We start from the raw sequence: 18,773 nt of genomic DNA, 5'->3' as shown, positions 1-18,773 counted from the left end.
GGCTTGACAGCGCAGATGTTGTTAGACAATTATGTGAGCAAAACTAAAGGGGCTTCAGCTCCACCCACATGTTGGGAACATGGAGTACATGTTTAGATTAGGCAGAAGTTGTGTGCCTCCACCAAAAAGTGCTTGCCCTCCACATGCTGTGATCATTTTGTTTATTTATCCAGCTGGCTTAGCTTGAACTTTCAGGGGCACACACATGACACTGTAATGCGGTCTCTCATCACTTTAAGGCGTTTGTCTTTTTCTAGTGTATTTTAAAAAAGTGATGGATAGAATGCTAGAATTAATCTCAGCCACAGGTAAATACTCTGGATGCATCCTAATCCATTGTTGTTTTGCACAACATGCCACCTTAGTTTGGACAGAGCTTTTTATGCAAATCAGTCTTGACCCTGCTCCAATGGAAACAGTATTGCGCGAACAGCCAAGCCAGGTCATCCCTGAACCAGAACAAAAGCAACCCAGGACCAGTTACACTCTTTTTATGGGCTCATCAGCAAGGTATATCTTGATTCCAGTGACAGTGTGGGATGCGGTACAAGCGACTTCCAGTGGCTGAGATCAGATCAAGCATTCCATCCATCACCTGGTTGTTGTTCTAGCTGATACCCTAATTGCGATGGGTATGTCCAGACGTGGGATCTATGCTAAATGTGCTACTGGAAGCTATACCTGGCTGATGAGCTCTTACCAGAGCGAAAATGGTCCTAGGTTGCTTGTATTCTGGTTTCGGGAGGACCTGGCTTGGCAGTTCCGGCAGGAATGTTCCCATGAGGAGCAGGGACAAGGCCGTTTTATATATGGCTGGATCCAAATTGAGGTGGCATGGTTGGCGAAAAACGATGGATTGGAGGCGGCCCGAGGGACCGTCAGTTGCTGACATTCAAGAATCCCATCCATCATCTTGTTGTCTTTCTCAGGCAGCAGCACCGATAGGAGGAAGACATACATTAACCTACAAGGAATTTTAGCTCTGGCTTGACAAAATAACCGTCACCAATATTATTCTACAGTTCACTGCTTCCAGACAAATACATATAAATTCCCATACTATTTACCAGTAATGCTTCACATTACCATACAATATTCCTTTAAAGCCAACGCCTGTTAATACTTATACGCCATCCCTAAGTTAGGACCTAAAGGCTCAAAGGGTAGGGTGAACTGTATTTAAAAAGTAGGACATGTGAGTTCAAGTTTTACGTGTCCTGCTAGTTAAAAAACTCTGTAAAGTCGTTTTCACTACTGTAAGGCCTATCTCTTCCATATCCTAACACTGGGTTACCTTATTACATTTACTATGTGCTAACTTTGGATTGGAGCAGGTAGAGATGTCATGTTAACTCTAATTGTAATTTGAAATCCTGTTTAATGGTAAATTTGGATTTTAAGTCACAATTCTAAAAATTCCACTTTTAGAAAGTTGCCATTTCTTGTCCTAACCATTTGTGCCTTTTGTCAGTATCCTGGGCCACATGACTGTGAATGGCGCAGATATTGGGGTTTGTGAATTACTCCCAGGCAATGACACAATGGCTCGGGCAGAACTGTTCCCTGCCCAACTTACACTTCAGTGGGCTTTACCCCAGTACACACAAAGAAACAAGACACTAGCCTTTGGTCACCCCACCCCACCGACCCCCCCAGATTTCCTGGAGCTTTGACAGGGGAAGTGAAGAACCTCTTATAACCAGATGTGAGGGTAGGACACACAAAGGCTGGAACCAGGTGTAAATACTGGACCTCTTGAGCCATTCTTCAGTACACTCCTGGACCAGTAGAACTACCAGGAGGACTGCTTTGTCCTGCATAGGACTGCCCTGCTGCTACCAGAGGACTGCTTTGCTCTCCGAGAAGAAAAACTGGACCTGCTCCCTTCATTCTAGGGTAACATGCATGACTGCAAGGGTCAGTTGACTGTCCTCCTGCCTGAGGTACACAACAAGCACCAGAGGCCTGCCTGCAACTGCTCAGCTGACCAGCTGCACTGGTCCTCCCTGGACCTGCACAAGTACTGCTGGCCTCTGCTAGAGTGAGTTGTTAATCTCCAAGAGGTGCCTCCCCAGGTCGTGGACCCTTGGCTGACATCAGTTGAGCTCCTCCTGTGAAGGAGGGTAAAATCCTGACGTTTTGGGCTCTTTGCATCAGTAAACAGAGCTGATGGCGTCAAGGTTCTGGCACCTACCAATACAAAGCTCCAGTGAACCCGACCGACTCTTTGTGCTACAGCGATCGGAAGCGATGACTGGCAAAACAAGATCTGCACTTCGCACTACAGCAATGACAGTCTGTGGTGACCACCAAAGAGAAGCTCAAGCACCGACCGTTTTGACATCCAACCAGCTTTTCGTACGATAGTGCTGACAACCTATACCTCCCAGACTGCTGTCTGTGCTACAGTGACGACCATCCGAGACGCTCTCCCAGCTCCTTGCGGCCTCCTCTAGTGTGAACGGAACTCTCCAAGCCAGACTTTGAGAAGGTAACTGTTTCAGCAGGACTAACATGGTCCCTGTATCCAACCTGCACTCCATCACGGTCATCCTCAAATTGTGACTTTTCACTGGTCTAGCATGACCAGATGACCGCCAGTTACACTTTGTGCTTTGAGGCGCTATAAGTACTTAAAACTTTGAAATTGCATAACTCCGGTTCCATTGATTGGATTTGTGTGATTCTGGTATCATGTTATTTATTGAAATGTACTCTATTTTTTGTTGTTTTGGGATTTTTCTTGAGTCGTGTTTTCACTTTATTACTATTTGTGTGCTGGAAAAACACTTAAACATTGCCTCCGCTTTTGTACCATGCTACCAAATGGTTAAGCATTGGTTAATTTAGTAACTCGTGGCTCACCTTGACAATCTATTTGGCTGTTGCCTGAAAGCGGCTTTCACCTCTCTAGACTAATAACCCAATTTTTCATGCCCACGTTGGGGGTTTCATTTAGATGCCCCCCGTGTTTTGCTAGATTTATCTAAGCTCTGCTGAATAACATTATAGTAAATATGTGAAATATCTCCAGTGTATTTCACTAGGGTTAAACATTGGTCAGTCCATAAAAAAAATGAACAGAGAGAGTGGCACTGCCCTTCTAAGAGACACATAGGACATGCATCCCAATAATACCTCCTATTGTAAATTCAACTGGTGTGACATGTGGGTGGAATTATTTGAAAAGTTTGTCTATCCTCCTACTCCTAAATATGGGACACATCTATAAGAAGAGGGTACCAGAGGCTGAAAAGTAGCTGGCTTATTAAAAATCCAGCATGCAACTTAAGAAAATATCTTGAGTTTTTAGCGCCTTGCTGCAAGGGATGCACTGCAGTGAAGAGGAGGAGAAAGTGAAGGATAAACTTGGGAGAGGAAACCTATTGGATTGTAACTTTGTATAAATAATGCAAGGGCATCTAAGACATGTAGCTGTAATCTGTTTCTGTTAACACTCTACATGAGATTCCTGTGTCCCTTCACTAAGCATCTTGTTGGTTAATTAAAAAGCTAGTTTAACCTTTGGAAAGTAAGAGACGTGCTGGGAGTTGAGGGGCTGCTGGGGTGTGAGGTGGAATGTGGCAACTAGTTACTTTTAACTAGACTACTAACTGCAGCCATCGAAGTTCAAAGTACATCCGTGAAGAGTTTCTCTCTCTTTCCTTGGAGTCTCAACAAGTTAATTATATGCTGCCTCTTAAAACCAGCACATATTCCATCTAGTCCGATCATATTACCAGAGCTGGAGAAACTGGAAAAAGCTGCAAACTATTAACTGCCTTCTTATCTATTGGGAAGGATCATTCAGCTGCTTCTGGACATCAAATCAAACTGACTAGGGCTTGGTGCTATCAAGATTAGTGCAACTATGTCTAGTAGGAAATTGACCCGAAAAATAAAGAGTCACTGCCTTATTTTAAAGACATCTGACATCTCTCTGGACAGCTAAAAGTACCACTGTCTACCAGTTTTACAAATAATACAATTTAACTTGGCTGTAAACCATCAAAGCTACACGTGTTTGGGCCCCAGATACCTAAAATGTATTCACAGCCTACACACCCAACCAGAAAGTGAGATCAAGTGAAGCAAACTTGACTTTACAAGCAACGTTTAACCATAAGAAGCATGGGGAGAGTTCAATCTGGGTGTAGGTCAGACAACCTTGGAGCTCACTGGGCCCAGACCTGAGGAAGCTCAGTAGGTAGACAGTGTTAAAAAAACAACTTGAACAAGGCTGTTCATGCAGGCTTTCCAATTGATTAATCTTTACATTTTCCTCTTGTGTAAGGGACAAAGTCTCAAAAAGGACTAAGTGACCACTGTGGAAGGTCAGAAAGGAGAAACCAACATAAGTTACTTGACTCAGCAGATGTGGACCATCACACGTGCTAGGGAAGTGTGCTGTCCTACATGTATGCTCAATAATGGCGCTATGACGTCACTTCCGTCACATACAAGCTTGAAATAAACATTCAAATAGGATGAAACACTATGTGCAGAAAGGCTGCCACTACCATGTGTATAAGGGTTCAATTAAAATGCATGCACATTTTTAAAATGAATGTCTTAACCTCTGTAGTTGGATAAAAGCAAATAATCTTTTCACAATAAACAGTGCAGTGCTATAAATGTCTGCCAATTCCTATAGTTACCTGTAAAAAGGAGTAGAGTGGCAAGGCATCAGTATCCAAACAGACGTTCTGGACTGACCCGAAGAGTCCTCCGCCGCGCAGAGATGCTGAATGTGGCTCATGACGTCGAGGGTGCCTCGCTGATGGATCAAACCAGAATATAAAGCAGGAACGAGGTTTGAGAGAAAGAGAAACGCCACTGCAGGTTTCTTCCAGGTTTTCAAATGGGTAAGAGAATATCCTGCATTCAGATAAGTGAAAGTGTGCCAATTATTACATAAAGCCATGTATCTTCATATCACATTAAGTATGCCTTCCCACTGGTGAGCAACCAATCAAGATGAAAATACAACTAACCATTACACATTCATTACTAAAACGCAGATGTCGAATTCAAGTTTATTACCTCAATGCTAAACAATTAGCATGAGAGGAACACTTTTTGCTGCCTAACAAACTGCATGTTCGAACTCTCCTAAAAGTCACAAGGACAGTCTTCAATGTGATTTGACCCCGTTACACACATTTAAACCATTGCATCCCTTTTATTAAAACAAGTAGGCATGAATAAAAACGATATAAACCATGTATGCAGCAGATGCACTGAGTGGAAAAAGGTTTCTTGTGGGTCACGACCCCCTCCCCGCGTTCAACAACGATAATAAACCGCCTATTACACTTTGTGCAGCTGCGTGTATGTGTGTATAAACACACACACAATTTTTGTGTATACATATACACACGCATATGCGCCAAGTGTAATATGCTATTCATTACGAATGTTTAGTGTGGGGAGGGGCCATGACTCAGGAGAGGCATAACCTCGAGTCATTAATGACGCCCCTCCTCCCGCTCCCAATGTAGTAAATAACATATTACACTTTGCACATGTGGTTTATGCCATGGTAGTTTTACGTGTGTATTGGTTATTAGGAATGAGGATATAAACAAGACGACAACCATAGTATACCCACCCCCCGCTTGTAACAATTTACTGTTAATTCAGACAAAATATTGTGCTTAATCAAAGGTTTACACCCTTCGGCTACAAATTGTTGTCAGTAGTGGCTTGTCAACAGGGGCGTCAGGGCACCACCTTGGTACCTCGAACCACCATCTCTAAAACGTAATATAAGAAGCCAGCATCCCGCGATTAAAATGCCTGGAGGGTGCATGTGTGAGGGTGCATGTGTGAGGGGGCGTAGTTCAACAATCCACTTTACTAAGCACACATAATGCACATGCGTATGGCAGCACAGTATATCTGTTAAAATGGTGCTGTCAAGGCTCTCCTGAGCCCAATGAGAATACACAAAGGCGGGGTGGGGACTGAGACTAAGCCCTGTCCCACCGTTTGATAGAGTTTGGATTCCAGCACTGTCAGAGGCTGGAAGCGGGCTTGAGACAGGTATTTCTTGTGCCTCTGCTTTCCTGACTGGGCCCTATATCAACAGCTGGGCTCCTGCCCTGTTGCTGCAATGGAGAAGTCACCAATGGAGGCAAGGGACGGCAAATACATAAATAAAAAAATAATTCCAAAGTTGTTGTTCTGTGCATATGTGAGTTAGAGTGAATGTGTGTGTGAGACTGAGAATTGGCGAGAGTGATAGTGAGTATATCTACAAGTGTTTGTGTATGGAAATGAGTGAGAGAAACAAGTGACAGAGTGAGTGAGATACAGTGAGAAGGAAAGAGGGAAAGAAAGTGTGTAAAAGTGCCTGTATGTGTTCGAGTGACTGTGGGTATATGTGAGCGACAATCAATGAGTGAAAGTGAGTCTGAGAGGCAGTATATTTGTGCGAGTGAGAGTAGGAGTTAAAAAGGGAGTGAGTGTTCATGAGTTAGAATGAATGATTGTGAGTGAGTTAAAATGAGTGAGTGAGTAGGGAGAAGTGGGCTAAAGTGCATGTGTTATGCTTGTGAGTATGCCACTGGCCATGGCATAATCAAGGTAATTCTTGGCTTATGTAGCTAACTTTGACCTTCTACTGGAACTGACCTACTGGAGGTAATTCTTTAATGGAGGGCATCCAAGGCGAAGTGCAGCCCCAAGCATACTGGGGGTTATTCTTGCAATATGGGAACACTCACAGCAAAATTCAGGCGTCAGCATACTGGAGGCAATACTTGGCCTGAGGGAGGGCAACGAGGGCATAAGTGAGGAGGAAAAGCACCCACATGAAAATACTGGCCCTGGCATACTAGAAGGCATTTGTAGGCCAAAGCCTACTAGATTTTGCAAAGACGTCTTGGGGACATTCAGAAAGCTTCCCTGAGAATGCATTCTGCCCATTGCTTGCCATTGGCTTGGTCTTCTGTAAATCACAGTTGTTTGCTTTTCATTTGCTGGCTTTATTTGTTTTAGGGTGTCCAGAAGGTCTTTGTCCCTCCTGTGGAGCAAAGCCAGTTTACTGTATTCTTCCAAGAGTACTCGCTTTCTGTAAACAGGCCTTTACATTTTGTTCTTATCTTGTCACATGTGCTGTGCATTCAAAAACAGAGGTACATCTCGGGCTCTGTCTTCCGAGTAAGCTTGGTATTTACTTTTTTTGCCTCTGGATTGAAAGTGCGAGAATTTATGTGACAATCATGTTAGTTTCTGCTGGTGTACTGGAGGAAGGCTGTACAATGTGCTAGTACACAGTAATATTTAAATGTCTGTAAATGAGCTGTGCAAACATTTCAGAAATATATCAGAATTAGCAAAGCACTAATGAAGCAAATGTTTTTGTAATTCTGAAGTGTAGTGGAAACAAATATTTGAATACGATGAAAACCAATCAGTACACTAGGTGATGCAATTTCCACATATTGTTTGTGCATTGTATAGTTTTATTAGTAAAACGGTATGCTTGTGCAAATGTAATGGTCATTTCAATTGAAAATATGTTGTCCGTAATGGTAGTGCGCTACCACACCCTCTACTCCACAACACTCGACCCCCCTCTAAACTGTAACTATAATCGACTTTACGCCACTCTACTCTACTCTACTCCACACCACTCCATGCCGCTCCACAACACTCTATGGCACTGCACTCTAGGTCACTGTACTCCACACTATCCTATGACACTCCACTGCACGACACGCTATGGCACTCCACTCTCTCACACTTTACACCACTCTAAGCTATGCCACACTACATCATTCCACTCTATGACACTCTACCGCACTCCACTCTACGCCACAACACTTTACACCCCTCCACTACATGACTCCCTACTCGACACCACTCTACGACATGCCACAACACTTTACTTAAAATACTCCACTCTACACCATTCTACCACAAACAACGCCACTCCGTGCCACTCTCACACTCCACCCTACTCCACTCTATGCCTCACCTCTCTACTACTGCTATTCCACTGTACATCACTCCACTATACACCACTCCACACCACACCACTCGATTCCATTCAGTGCCACTCTCCTCAACGGCACTAACTTTTAGCCGTGCTGAACAGCACCCACGCTGGTGTACATCATAGCTGAAAAACCTTGGCAAAGTCAATAGCTCTTGCATAGACAAAACTTATTGGATTTGCAAATGCTAGTTTGATTTATATAGAGTAGCATGAACTGCAAATGTTTGGTACTCGTAGAGTATGCAATTCTTGGCATACAAGGGGTACCCATCACAAAAGGCTGGCAATTGCACCCTCCAGTATGGGTGCGACCCCACACTAAATTTTAAAAAATAAAGTGGGATAACCCTGGGAAATGCTTATAACAATTTATTATGCCTTAAAATGTATTAACAAACTTTTCTTGTGCGGAGAGCCGCCAACAACACCCTCCCCCAAAACAAGTTCAGTTAGCTTACTACACTCTCTTGCTGGAATTCGGTATAGGTATTACACCCTACCACTTTTAAAGGTCACCAGCAGCTATTGGCTACAATGACAAATTTGCATCTTTTAAAGAGTTGTGCAACTAAAAAGGACAGATCACGTTTTTAAATTTAGTCTTCGCAAATCTTACATGTGTTGAATATTTCACCAAATACCACATCAGAAGAGGCTCTAGAAATCTAAAAGTGCCCTCAGATAATACTCCATAATACCCCATAATGAATGAACAGCACTCTACTGCTAATGTCAGAAGATAGCATTAGTGGCAGCAGGGGTCTTACTCTATTTATCATTAATTATGTTTTTTAGCTCAAGCTTCATAAACATATATTTTGGAAATATTCCACCAAAAGGCATAGTTCCTCCTTACCCCCAGAAACACTACCTCGAAAACATGGCAGTAGTGCAGGCTGTAGGGTTTAAGAATGGCCCCATTGTCACTAAACATCTCTTTCAATGAACCATTAATTAGTAAGAGAGGCTAGTTACCAAGAACGATCCCTTTCCTTATTGACTGCACAGACAGCAGAAGACAGAACGGAATTGTGTGGGAGCCAAACCCCAATAATCATCTCAACATCCATGGTTGAACACCCCAAATGTTTATCTAAGTAATTTGGCTGCAGCGTCTCCAGTTGATCTAGCGGTTAGAGACTACAGTCTTCAGCAGAATAACACAGAATAGCAGAGTTAAAAAGAAATAAATATTGGAATCGTAAAGAACTGAATTCTAGGCCGACAACAAGGCAAAAATATTCTTATTCATACAGAATAATCAAAATATGGTATAGGAAAAATGCATGAAATGCCATGTAGGCTCCAATAGACAATTACAAATAATATAAAATCGTAAAAACTCATTTAGCTAAGCAATCATCTAAGCATGAATTCTAAGTGTCAAACTCATAAAGAGTACCGACACATCCCATAAAGAATCTAAGCCAATAGGACATAGAAAAATAAAGTCTCCAACAGCAGCAGTTTTAAGAGAAGTGTAAAATCAAACAGGACTACAAAACAGCCTCTAACAAGCCTAGGAACATAAGAACGTGAAAAATTAAAGACCAATCGTTTTTATAACTAAATCACACTTTCTTTAATAAATTCGGCAAATTCAGCATAGTATGATCATGGTTAGGGTAGCAGTGGAAAATCAGAAAAACAAGTAATTTTCAAAAGCATTAACACTAACCCATTTCTTAAGGTAAAATACATTTTCCATCTTTGCGCTCAGCAACTGCGTTCAGGAGATGATCAACACTATATGAAACATCCCTCTAGCAATGGCTCATAGAACTTGCACACCACTTACACTTCCAGGGGAAGTACTTGAGAATGATACTCTGGGTACATTTGCAACACAGGCTAACAACTTTGTACATTAATATTGTCATTAACTCGATGCTCCACTGAAACAAGGGAAGAGATGACTTTGCAGCAGGACACTGATTGAGAGGGGGATCAGTAGGAGCAAGTTGAACATTGATATTAGAAATGATAGTGTCTTTCACGAATATGTTGTCAAAAACAACAAAGGAAACTCTCAAGGTAAATAAGGACCTTGGGTAATAGTTATGAACAAAAACATTGGTCCTTACAAAAACAGTTTTTGCAAAGGACCTATGTTTTTGTTCATTGCACGAAAATGTGGCATAAATATTCATCTTATTATCTACTCTTCTAAATGACTTCAGGTAACTCGTTTCAGGTGCAATAACATTAGTTCATCGTTACAACTATGCATCATAAAAAGCACTAATAATAAGAAAGAATTTTCAGATGAAGTTTGCACATATTACATATTTTTGAAAACACTAACACTTGACTGAAGACTGTCAGGATATGGGCATTCAGAAATAATAAACCTATTGAGCAAAAACATGGCGTAAATACAAAGGAACAGATTGAAGACTATCCACATTCTTAATGTTTTGTGGCCTGAGCACCAAAGCAGTATGCTCCCTAATGAGTGAAAGCCAATGCTCTACCACATTCTTCCTAACAGAGGCAGCTCAGGCAATGTCCCCGAACTCCTCGTGGAAGACACAACTGTGAGTTTATCAGTGTGGCTGTGGTGAGAGAGGACAGCACTGGAAGATTGACTGGATAAAAAGGGATCTTTGCCTAGCCAGGACCACAAACAAGCCAAACAATCAAACAATAGCGATGAATGTGCTCAGGACACAGGAAGGATACAAAAATAAGAATAGATAACTGACCCATTGTAAAACAAGAGACTTATAAACCTGAGAAGGAACCAGGTTGAGAAGTTGTACGTGTGCCTTCCACTGGCAGCACAAGCAAGGCAGCCAGCTGATCAGGAGTAAAGCTGGAGTTCAAGGCACTGACTAGAGTCTAGCACCCCAAGAGCCTCGGGACTGATGCAAGGGTAAGTATCAAACTCCCAAAGAAGTGTTCAACTACAAGGCCAAGCAACCGGGGAGAAAAGACTACTTGGCGTAGGGACCACAGAAACTGATGGTGTTTATAACTAGCACTGCCAACCTACAGCAATTTGGTAACAGTTATTTTCCAGGTCTTCTGAATAAGTTCTGTAGAAAGTGAGGACATCGTTTAAATGTACTCTTCTTTCATAATACACCAAATAAAAAGGTCTTCCTTTATTAGGATGACTATGCTGTGTCCTATGATGGATAAATAATATATTTGAACACTTCATTACATACGTTTTTATTGCAACATTATCTACAATCATAACTGTTCAATTTAGTAAATAGTCTCCACAATCATGATAGGGCATGGAAGAAACTGTTCTAGACAAGCCTCGCATCATTAAATTATGTTTATAGGAACTAGAAGTCACCTACAACTATTTAATGAAGGCCACATGCCCCAGAAGTAGGGGATAATGCAAGAAACTCACCTGTATGTAAATCTGAATCTATTTCTAGACTACTGAAATGGGGCAGAATGTCACCTTTTGTGCCGTTGATACTGGACCATACGGTACCACCAATTCATATCGACTATAACTAGGAGTGTGTGAAATTTGCGTAATTTCTTTTTGCGTAGTTACAAGAACTTTGTTTTAAAGAAGAGAATGCAAATCTGTCATTTAGGGCCAGATATACATCTTAGCGGATGGGGTTAACGAGGTCAGAGTGTATTATTCTGTTGCCCTGAAGGAGTCCCCGCCTGCCAAATTTAGAAGTGACCTCCAAGGCAACAGTCATTTATAAAGCAATGCGAACCACCATCATGGCAGTTCCTGTCAATGCATTTTTTATTTTGATGTACGGGTCTGTCAGCATGACAAATCTGTCTGTCAAACTGATATCCTTTTCAATTTTCTAAAAGAAAATCCCAAAGCAGGATTTTCTTGACAAAAAAAAACCCAATGATGCCCATCCGCATGGGAGTCATCTGCCATGGCGAGGGGGGCACTTTTTTAGTTTTTTACCGAACCTTACTGCCAGGGTTTTCCTGGCAATGATGGACAGTTAAAAACAGCTAATCTAAATTGGGCCGGCAGACAAACAACACGTACTCCATCAGAGAAGTGTGGCCACGGCTGAAACAGAGTAGTCTCCACCAGCCAAACTATGGTCCACCCACATCTAAATCCGGCGGGCGGACCAGTAGGTTGGTGGTAAGGATACTCTTTTGCTGTGGAGTATCCTTACCGCCAACCAATAAATTGGCCCCTTGGTGCTATACATTAGTATAAAATGCGCCCTCGCATCCATTTCAAATGAGAAGACACATTTCCTACTAAAACCAATAGTGAAAACAACAGCTGCAGATGTTTTGTTTGTTCTCTCTGTTCCCATTCTCCCGCAATAGTATTTTTAGCCAAAAAGATTTGAAATTGCGTGATATCACGCAATGGAGTCATTTCATGAATTTCACAAAAGAAGCACAATATGAAATTATGCAAGATTACACCAGCATAATGAAAATTTCACCCAGGCCTAAAGATCACCAATGTTAGCACTGAGCTTTTAGGGAACAGGCTCGGATACTCCCAGTACGCTTAAACCAGTATGCTTTCCTTGGTCTCATGGGCTTTGCAATCTCCCCACCTACCCAAATGTGCTCTTCGCCGCATATATGTGGGCTCTTTTTCAGAACAGTCTAGGTAATAAAGCACAGCATTAAAAAACTCAACACATTCCCTGATAAAAATAGTTAAAACAGAGTTATAGTTAGTTTGGGCCTCAGAGAGGCCAACATCAATTCAGCACAAAACACAAAAACATCCACCAGTTATGGTGATCAGTGAAACCATAACATCCCCCAATGAACCAATCATGAACTTGCACACCATGTACAGGACCAAACACCATGTCAAATCACCTTTAAGGATAGGGTTTTTGTGCACGGAATCGGTTTGAGAGGTGGGACCTGATCGCAAAAGAGGCTCAGGCACTCAGGCTCAACGTGCTGAACCTGGCAAGCAGTTACATGGAAAGTATTCCGAATTAGTTCTATGGTGCATGGAATCCCTACCAACCCTAAGATTCATCACACCCTGGTATGCAAGCATTGCAGTTCTGGGAGTGAAGCCTGGAGATTTCCTAGAGCTGGAAGATATTCTGCAGGCTTGACGGGCAGGACAGTTGCTAAGAATTAACCCCCTCCTGCGTAGCTGCCAAGGTTTCAGATTGCCATGTGTGACATTTTTGTAATTTCAGGGTAATTATTAGTGACATTTCAACACATATAAGTGACACTTTCTCGCGATCAAATCAAGCCATGAAGACTAGGAAAACATATGAAATTATATTACATTGGTGCAACAAGAAAATCTTAAAACTGCTGCCAAGTACCAGAAATGCATTATACCCCACGCTGAGGCGCAGAGAAGACTTAGGCATAATATGCAGCTAGGGCACTGTAGTGTTTATAATTTTATAAACACGTCTCTCTCAACACTTAATACAGTTGTTTCCAAGTGCTTCAAGGAATGACCCGTTCAACCTGAGCCTGCCCAGCATGAATTAGTTAATGTACAGAATAAACTCCTGCATTCTCCGTTAAATTGTATAGTTTTGATGCACTTCAAATCAGTTTAGTTAGCATTCATGTACCACACGCATACGTCCAGCTATCAGCCGTCTCACAAACATGGGCACCACCTTCAAGAGACACCCACCAGCCTCTCGTGAGCGATGGATTTAATTGTCCATCATCGCCAGAGTAAAAAGATATTCGGAGCTGTTGGCAGGCCCAAGGTGAAATGAAAAGTAATGGCGGAAGACTGCAGCACGCACCCCAGGCTTTTGAACAACGCAGCCTAAGGCCCTGTGAGGCACACACTTGGTCACAGCCTGCACGGCCGGCAGCCTCGAGCCAGTGGGCAATTATGTGGAAGATGAAGATCATGTGTAGTGGCATTAGTAAAACAGTTTCAAGTGAGCGTTTAGGCCAGCATAGAGAAATCAGCCGGCCGGAGAAAGGTGGTGTGCCGTGCATGTTTTGTGTGTATGTATCACTGCTGGCCGCTATGTACAAATTTGTTAGGCTGCAAGTGTGGGTGTGAGTCATGTGTGTGTGTGGAACAGATCAATTGAAACTTTATGTCCAGCAAGTACTCTTATATTACGCCCCTATCTAACTCCAGCGTTAGGCACGCGCTTACTTGAAATGGAATTGCAGCTCGAGAGCAGCTGCATTTCACGCGACACCTACCTGGCTCCCCTCTCTTTGTTGTGACCGCCCACCTGCATCAGACTCTCTCGGACTGGCTTAACTGCTCAGTGAGGGGTCCGAATGCTACGCCATCCTAGAGGTGGCTTAGCAAGGCGCAACGAGGAGAAATGTATTCATTTCTCCTCGTTTTTCCCTCTTTTAATGCGTGCTGCATTCTACAGCATGCATTGAAAGAGGGAAATGCCTGTAGTGATTGTTAATGTGCAGGAAGGGGTCCCTTCCTGCACAAAAACAATCTCCCTATGACGCAGGCATCCTCGCACCATGGTGCAAGGATGCCTACGCCATCACATGGCTGCAGGTTGTGCACTAGCGCAGGAGGAAGCAAAGATATGCGTCATATTCTTGTAAATATGTCGCATCCCTGTGCTTCGGAAGTGCCGCAGCCAAAGGGCTTGCAGTGCCACGCTGTGGCACTTCCTTGTAGATCTGCCCCTGGATGTGGAGCACAACCTGAGGAAGGCAGTAGCAAAAATCCATCCACAGATTGACCGTCTGTGGCGAAAAACAGGCACACCCGTCACATTTATGTTGATGGTGTTATCAATCAATGTCATGTGTAAAACAAAGTATCCTAGTAAAAACAATTTGTGCACATTTTATTTAGGAAAATGGTTGTTTGAGCTGTGTAATAACCTGTCATTTCAGCACACCCACTCACAAACCTGCACTTTACTAAACGCTCTTATTGTGTTGAACATTATTTCCTAGATATGGCCCGGGATATGCCCACAGCGGTCAATTATGTGGTGTACCAGTTTCCAGAAATTTCTGTCAGGTGGTGGGGGGGCCCAACAGCTAAACAAATTGAGCTGGGGGGGGCTCAACCTACAAAAGTTTGAAGACCTCTGCTCTAAGCTATGTAAAAACTGGGCAGTGAGTAGCACCACCAGGTGCTTATATGAATGATGTGTGGTGGGCCTCTGATATGGCCAATTGTTGATAAAACATCACCTTATCCATGGTATACCCACTGATAACTAGGCAAGTGGGAGGATGCACCATTGCCTTCTAGTAAGGTTTAATAGGAGCTTAAGTGTGTCGATGAAATAATGTGTCAGCAGCTTCATGACATCGCCATCCCGGATGGATACAAGATCATCAGGAGGGACCGCGTCAACCAAATCGGAGGAGGCGTCGCCATCGTCCACAAGGACACCATCCGCATCACGACCGACGCCGACGTCACCTACACTGCCGCCGAACACCTCCACTTCCAGATTCACACCGACCCAAAGGCGACCCTCAGAGGCACCCTCATCTACAGACCCCCGGGACCACACACACAATTCAGCGAAGACATCGCCAACTTCATCAGCCCGCACGCCCTTCCCTCCACCGACTACATCCTCCTAGGGGACCTCAACTTCCAACTGGAGAACAACAAGGACCGCAACACCGTCACCCTGCTGGACAACCTCGCCAACCTCGGACTCAAGCAACTGGTCAACACCCCCACCCACTACGCCGGCCACACGCTTGGCCCCGTCTTCTCATCCAGCAAGCACATCGCCTTCAGCCACTCCACCGGACTTCACTGGACCGACCACAGCTGCGTCCACTTCAGCTTCAGAAAAACCACCACCCATCACCACCCGCAACAGGTTCCTCACAGAAACTGGAGCAAGATCACCGCCAACCAGCTCACCGCCTCCCTCAGCCAGAACCCACCTGCCAACACACCGGACCCCAACGAAGCAGCCCGCAACTTCACGCAGTGGTTGACCGCCTGCGCCGACGACCTCGCACCACTGAAGAGCCCTCCCAGCAAACCCAGAAGCAAGAAGGCTCCCATGTTCACCGACGAACTCAAGGACTCCAAGAAGACCTGCCGCACCCTCGAGAAAGCCTGGCACCTAGACCGGACCGCCGACAACATGACCGCCCTCAAACATGCGACTCGCAAGCACCACCAGCTCATCCGCACCACCAAGAAGAAATCACTGAAGGATCGACTGGACAACAACACCCACGACAGCAAGGAACTCTTCAGCATCGTCAAGGAGTTCTCCAACCCCAGCACTGGCAACAACGACATCACCCCCTCACAAGATCTCTGCGACTCCCTCGCCTCGTTCTTCCCCCGCAAGATCGCCGACATCCACAACAGCTTCGGCACCCCTTCCCCGCACCCAACCGTCGAACCAACGCACCCCACTGCCACCCTCCGCACCTGGACCGCAGTGACCACCGAAGACACAGCCCGCACGATGAACACCATCCACTCCGGATCTCCGACTGACCCTTGCCCCCACCACATCTTCAACAAGGCCGACTACACCATCGCACCCCAACTCCGAGACGTCATCAACACCTCCTTCGACACCGCCACCTTCCCGGAGAGCTGGAAGCATGCCGAGCTCAGCGCCCTACTAAAGAAACCAACAGCAGACCCCACCGACCTCAAGAACTTCCGCCCCATCTCGCTCCTCCCTTTTCCTGCCAAAGTCCTCGAGAAGATCGTCAATAGACAGCTTCCCGCCTTCCTCGAGACGAACGGATCCCTCGACCCCTCGCAGTCCGGTTTCAGAGCCAACCACAGCACCGAGACCGCCCTCATCGCAGCCACCGATGACATCAGAGCCCTTCTCGACAACGGGGAAACAACGGCACTCATCCTCCTGGACCTCTCCGCCGCGTTCGACACTGTCTGCCACCGCACCCTAGTCCAACGCCTCAGCAACACCGGCATCCAAGAGAAGGCACTGAAGTGGATCATCTCGTTCCTCGCTGGAAGACCACAGAGAGTCCGCCTCCCCCCGTTTCGTTTAGCGGCCACCGAAGTCATCTGCGGCGTCCCGCAAGAATCATCACTCAGCCCCACCCTCTTCAACGTCTACATGAGACCTCTCGCAGCCATTGCACGCCAACACAACCTCAACATCATCTCCTACGCCGACGACACCCAGCTCATCCTCTCCCTCACCAGAGACCCCGACACCGCCAAAACCAGCCTCCACGAAGGGATGAAAGACGTCGCAGAGTGGATGAAGAACAGCCGCTTGAAACTGAACTCAGACAAGACGGAAGTCGTCATCCTTGGGCCATCACCCACCGCCTGGGACGACTCCTGGCGGCCCCCAGCCCTGGGCACCGCCCCCAAGCCGACAGACCACGCACGCAACCTGGGCTTCATCCTGGACTCCTCCCTCTCGATGACCAGACAAGTCAACGCCGTCTCCTCTTCATGCTACCACACCCTCCGCATGCTCCGCAAGATCTTCCGATGGATCCCGACCGAAACCAGGAAGACGGTCACCCAGGCCCTCATCACCAGCCGGCTGGACTACGGAAACACCCTCTATGCCGGAACCACAGCCAAGCTGCAGAAAAGACTACAACGCATCCAGAACGCCTCCGCCCGACTCATCCTAGACATCCCTCGACGCAGCCACATCTCCGGCCACCTGAGAAACCTACACTGGCTCCCCGTCAACAAGAGGATCACGTTCAGGCTCCTCACCCACGCACACAAGTCTCTCCACAACCTGGGCCCCAAGTACCTCAACGGCCGCCTGACCTTCCACACGCCCACCCGCCAGCTACGCTCCGCTAGCCTCGACCTCGCCGCCGTACCACGCATCCGAAGAGCCACCGCCTGAGGCAGATCCTTCTCCTTCCTGGCGGCCAAGACATGGAACTCCCTCCCCATCCACCTTCGGCGGACCCAGGACCACCTCGCCTTCAGGAGACAACTCAAGACCTGGCTGTTCGAGCAGTAGCGGCCGCCCCCATCCCCCAAGCGCCTTGAGACCCTTCCGGGTGAGTAGCGCGCTATACAAGTGTTATGATTGATTGATTGATTGATTAATTGATGTTAAAAAGCAACCAATTTTCATTGTTCGCAAGTGGGTAATTAACAGTACACTACAGTATTGATGACATCTGGGCCCTTTCTGCTTTGATAAGCATAACACAAACACAGCATTGTAATGCATATAGGAGACCATCACAGAAAAATGCACAGATTTCTAAAAGGAACTGGAATCAAAAACCTCACCACAGAACACCATGCAGAGGGGTAACACAGGATAAATAAACCGGAATTCTTTATGGCTCAACATGCTGAAAGAAACAATGCAACACAAAAAAACCATTATATTTGAGTTTTGACTGACAAATGAACAGCAATATATTAGGTTGCCGCTGGAGTGTCTATGCGTTATGCCTACATTCTAACTAATTTCCAATCCAAGTATATTTATTGTAAAGAGTGTCCTGGTTTGACATTAATGCTAGATAATAATGCCTCGCTGAACAGTAAAAGTGTTGAACCTTTATAACAAGAATCACTGATTGTTAATTGAAGTCATGCTTGAGGCCACCCTACCCACCTGTATATCAGCACTGTCCAAATCACAGCTACTAGAAGGATTCGATATCTCTTCTGGGCCAGGAAGCAGCCATGAATAAAGAACGGGAGGTGCGTCCACAGGACAACCGGGAGTCCCTGGAATATGTACCAGTGCCACGGATGAGATCCATAGAACGCGCCCAAATTCTGTAGAACGTTGAACTTTAAGAAGTTCAGCTGAACCAGGATCCACTAGAAAATAAAAGCTATGGTTAACACAAACATTTCAATAGACAAATTTGTCTACATTACCAC

The 18,773-nt window shown here is 45.1% G+C and overlaps 1 protein-coding gene across 4 annotated transcripts in view; it reads right to left on the bottom strand.

Annotated features, from left to right (window-relative positions):
- The window catches only part of PIGB (phosphatidylinositol glycan anchor biosynthesis class B), a 166,197-nt gene that overhangs the window by 80,063 nt on the left and 67,361 nt on the right, over nucleotides 1-18,773 (bottom strand). For all 4 annotated transcript variants that reach the window (XR_013609834.1, XM_078684865.1, XM_078684866.1 and 1 more), the window contains exons 8-10: nucleotides 18,499-18,710; nucleotides 18,165-18,229; nucleotides 4,659-4,878 (exon numbers count right to left, since the gene is read on the bottom strand). Coding sequence is in view for 3 of the 4 variants with exons in the window: in XM_078684865.1 (XP_078540991.1) it covers nucleotides 4,659-4,878; nucleotides 18,165-18,229; nucleotides 18,499-18,710 (497 nt within the window). In the remaining variant the exon portion in view is untranslated. The remainder of the gene's footprint in view (nucleotides 1-4,658; nucleotides 4,879-18,164; nucleotides 18,230-18,498; nucleotides 18,711-18,773) is intronic.

The sequence above is a fragment of the Lissotriton helveticus genome, chromosome 3_2, assembly GCF_964261635.1.
Source record: "Lissotriton helveticus chromosome 3_2, aLisHel1.1, whole genome shotgun sequence".
NCBI lineage: Eukaryota > Metazoa > Chordata > Amphibia > Caudata > Salamandridae > Lissotriton > Lissotriton helveticus.
Note: the sequence above shows the minus strand (reverse complement) of the source record. Positions and strands in the feature narration are given on the sequence as shown.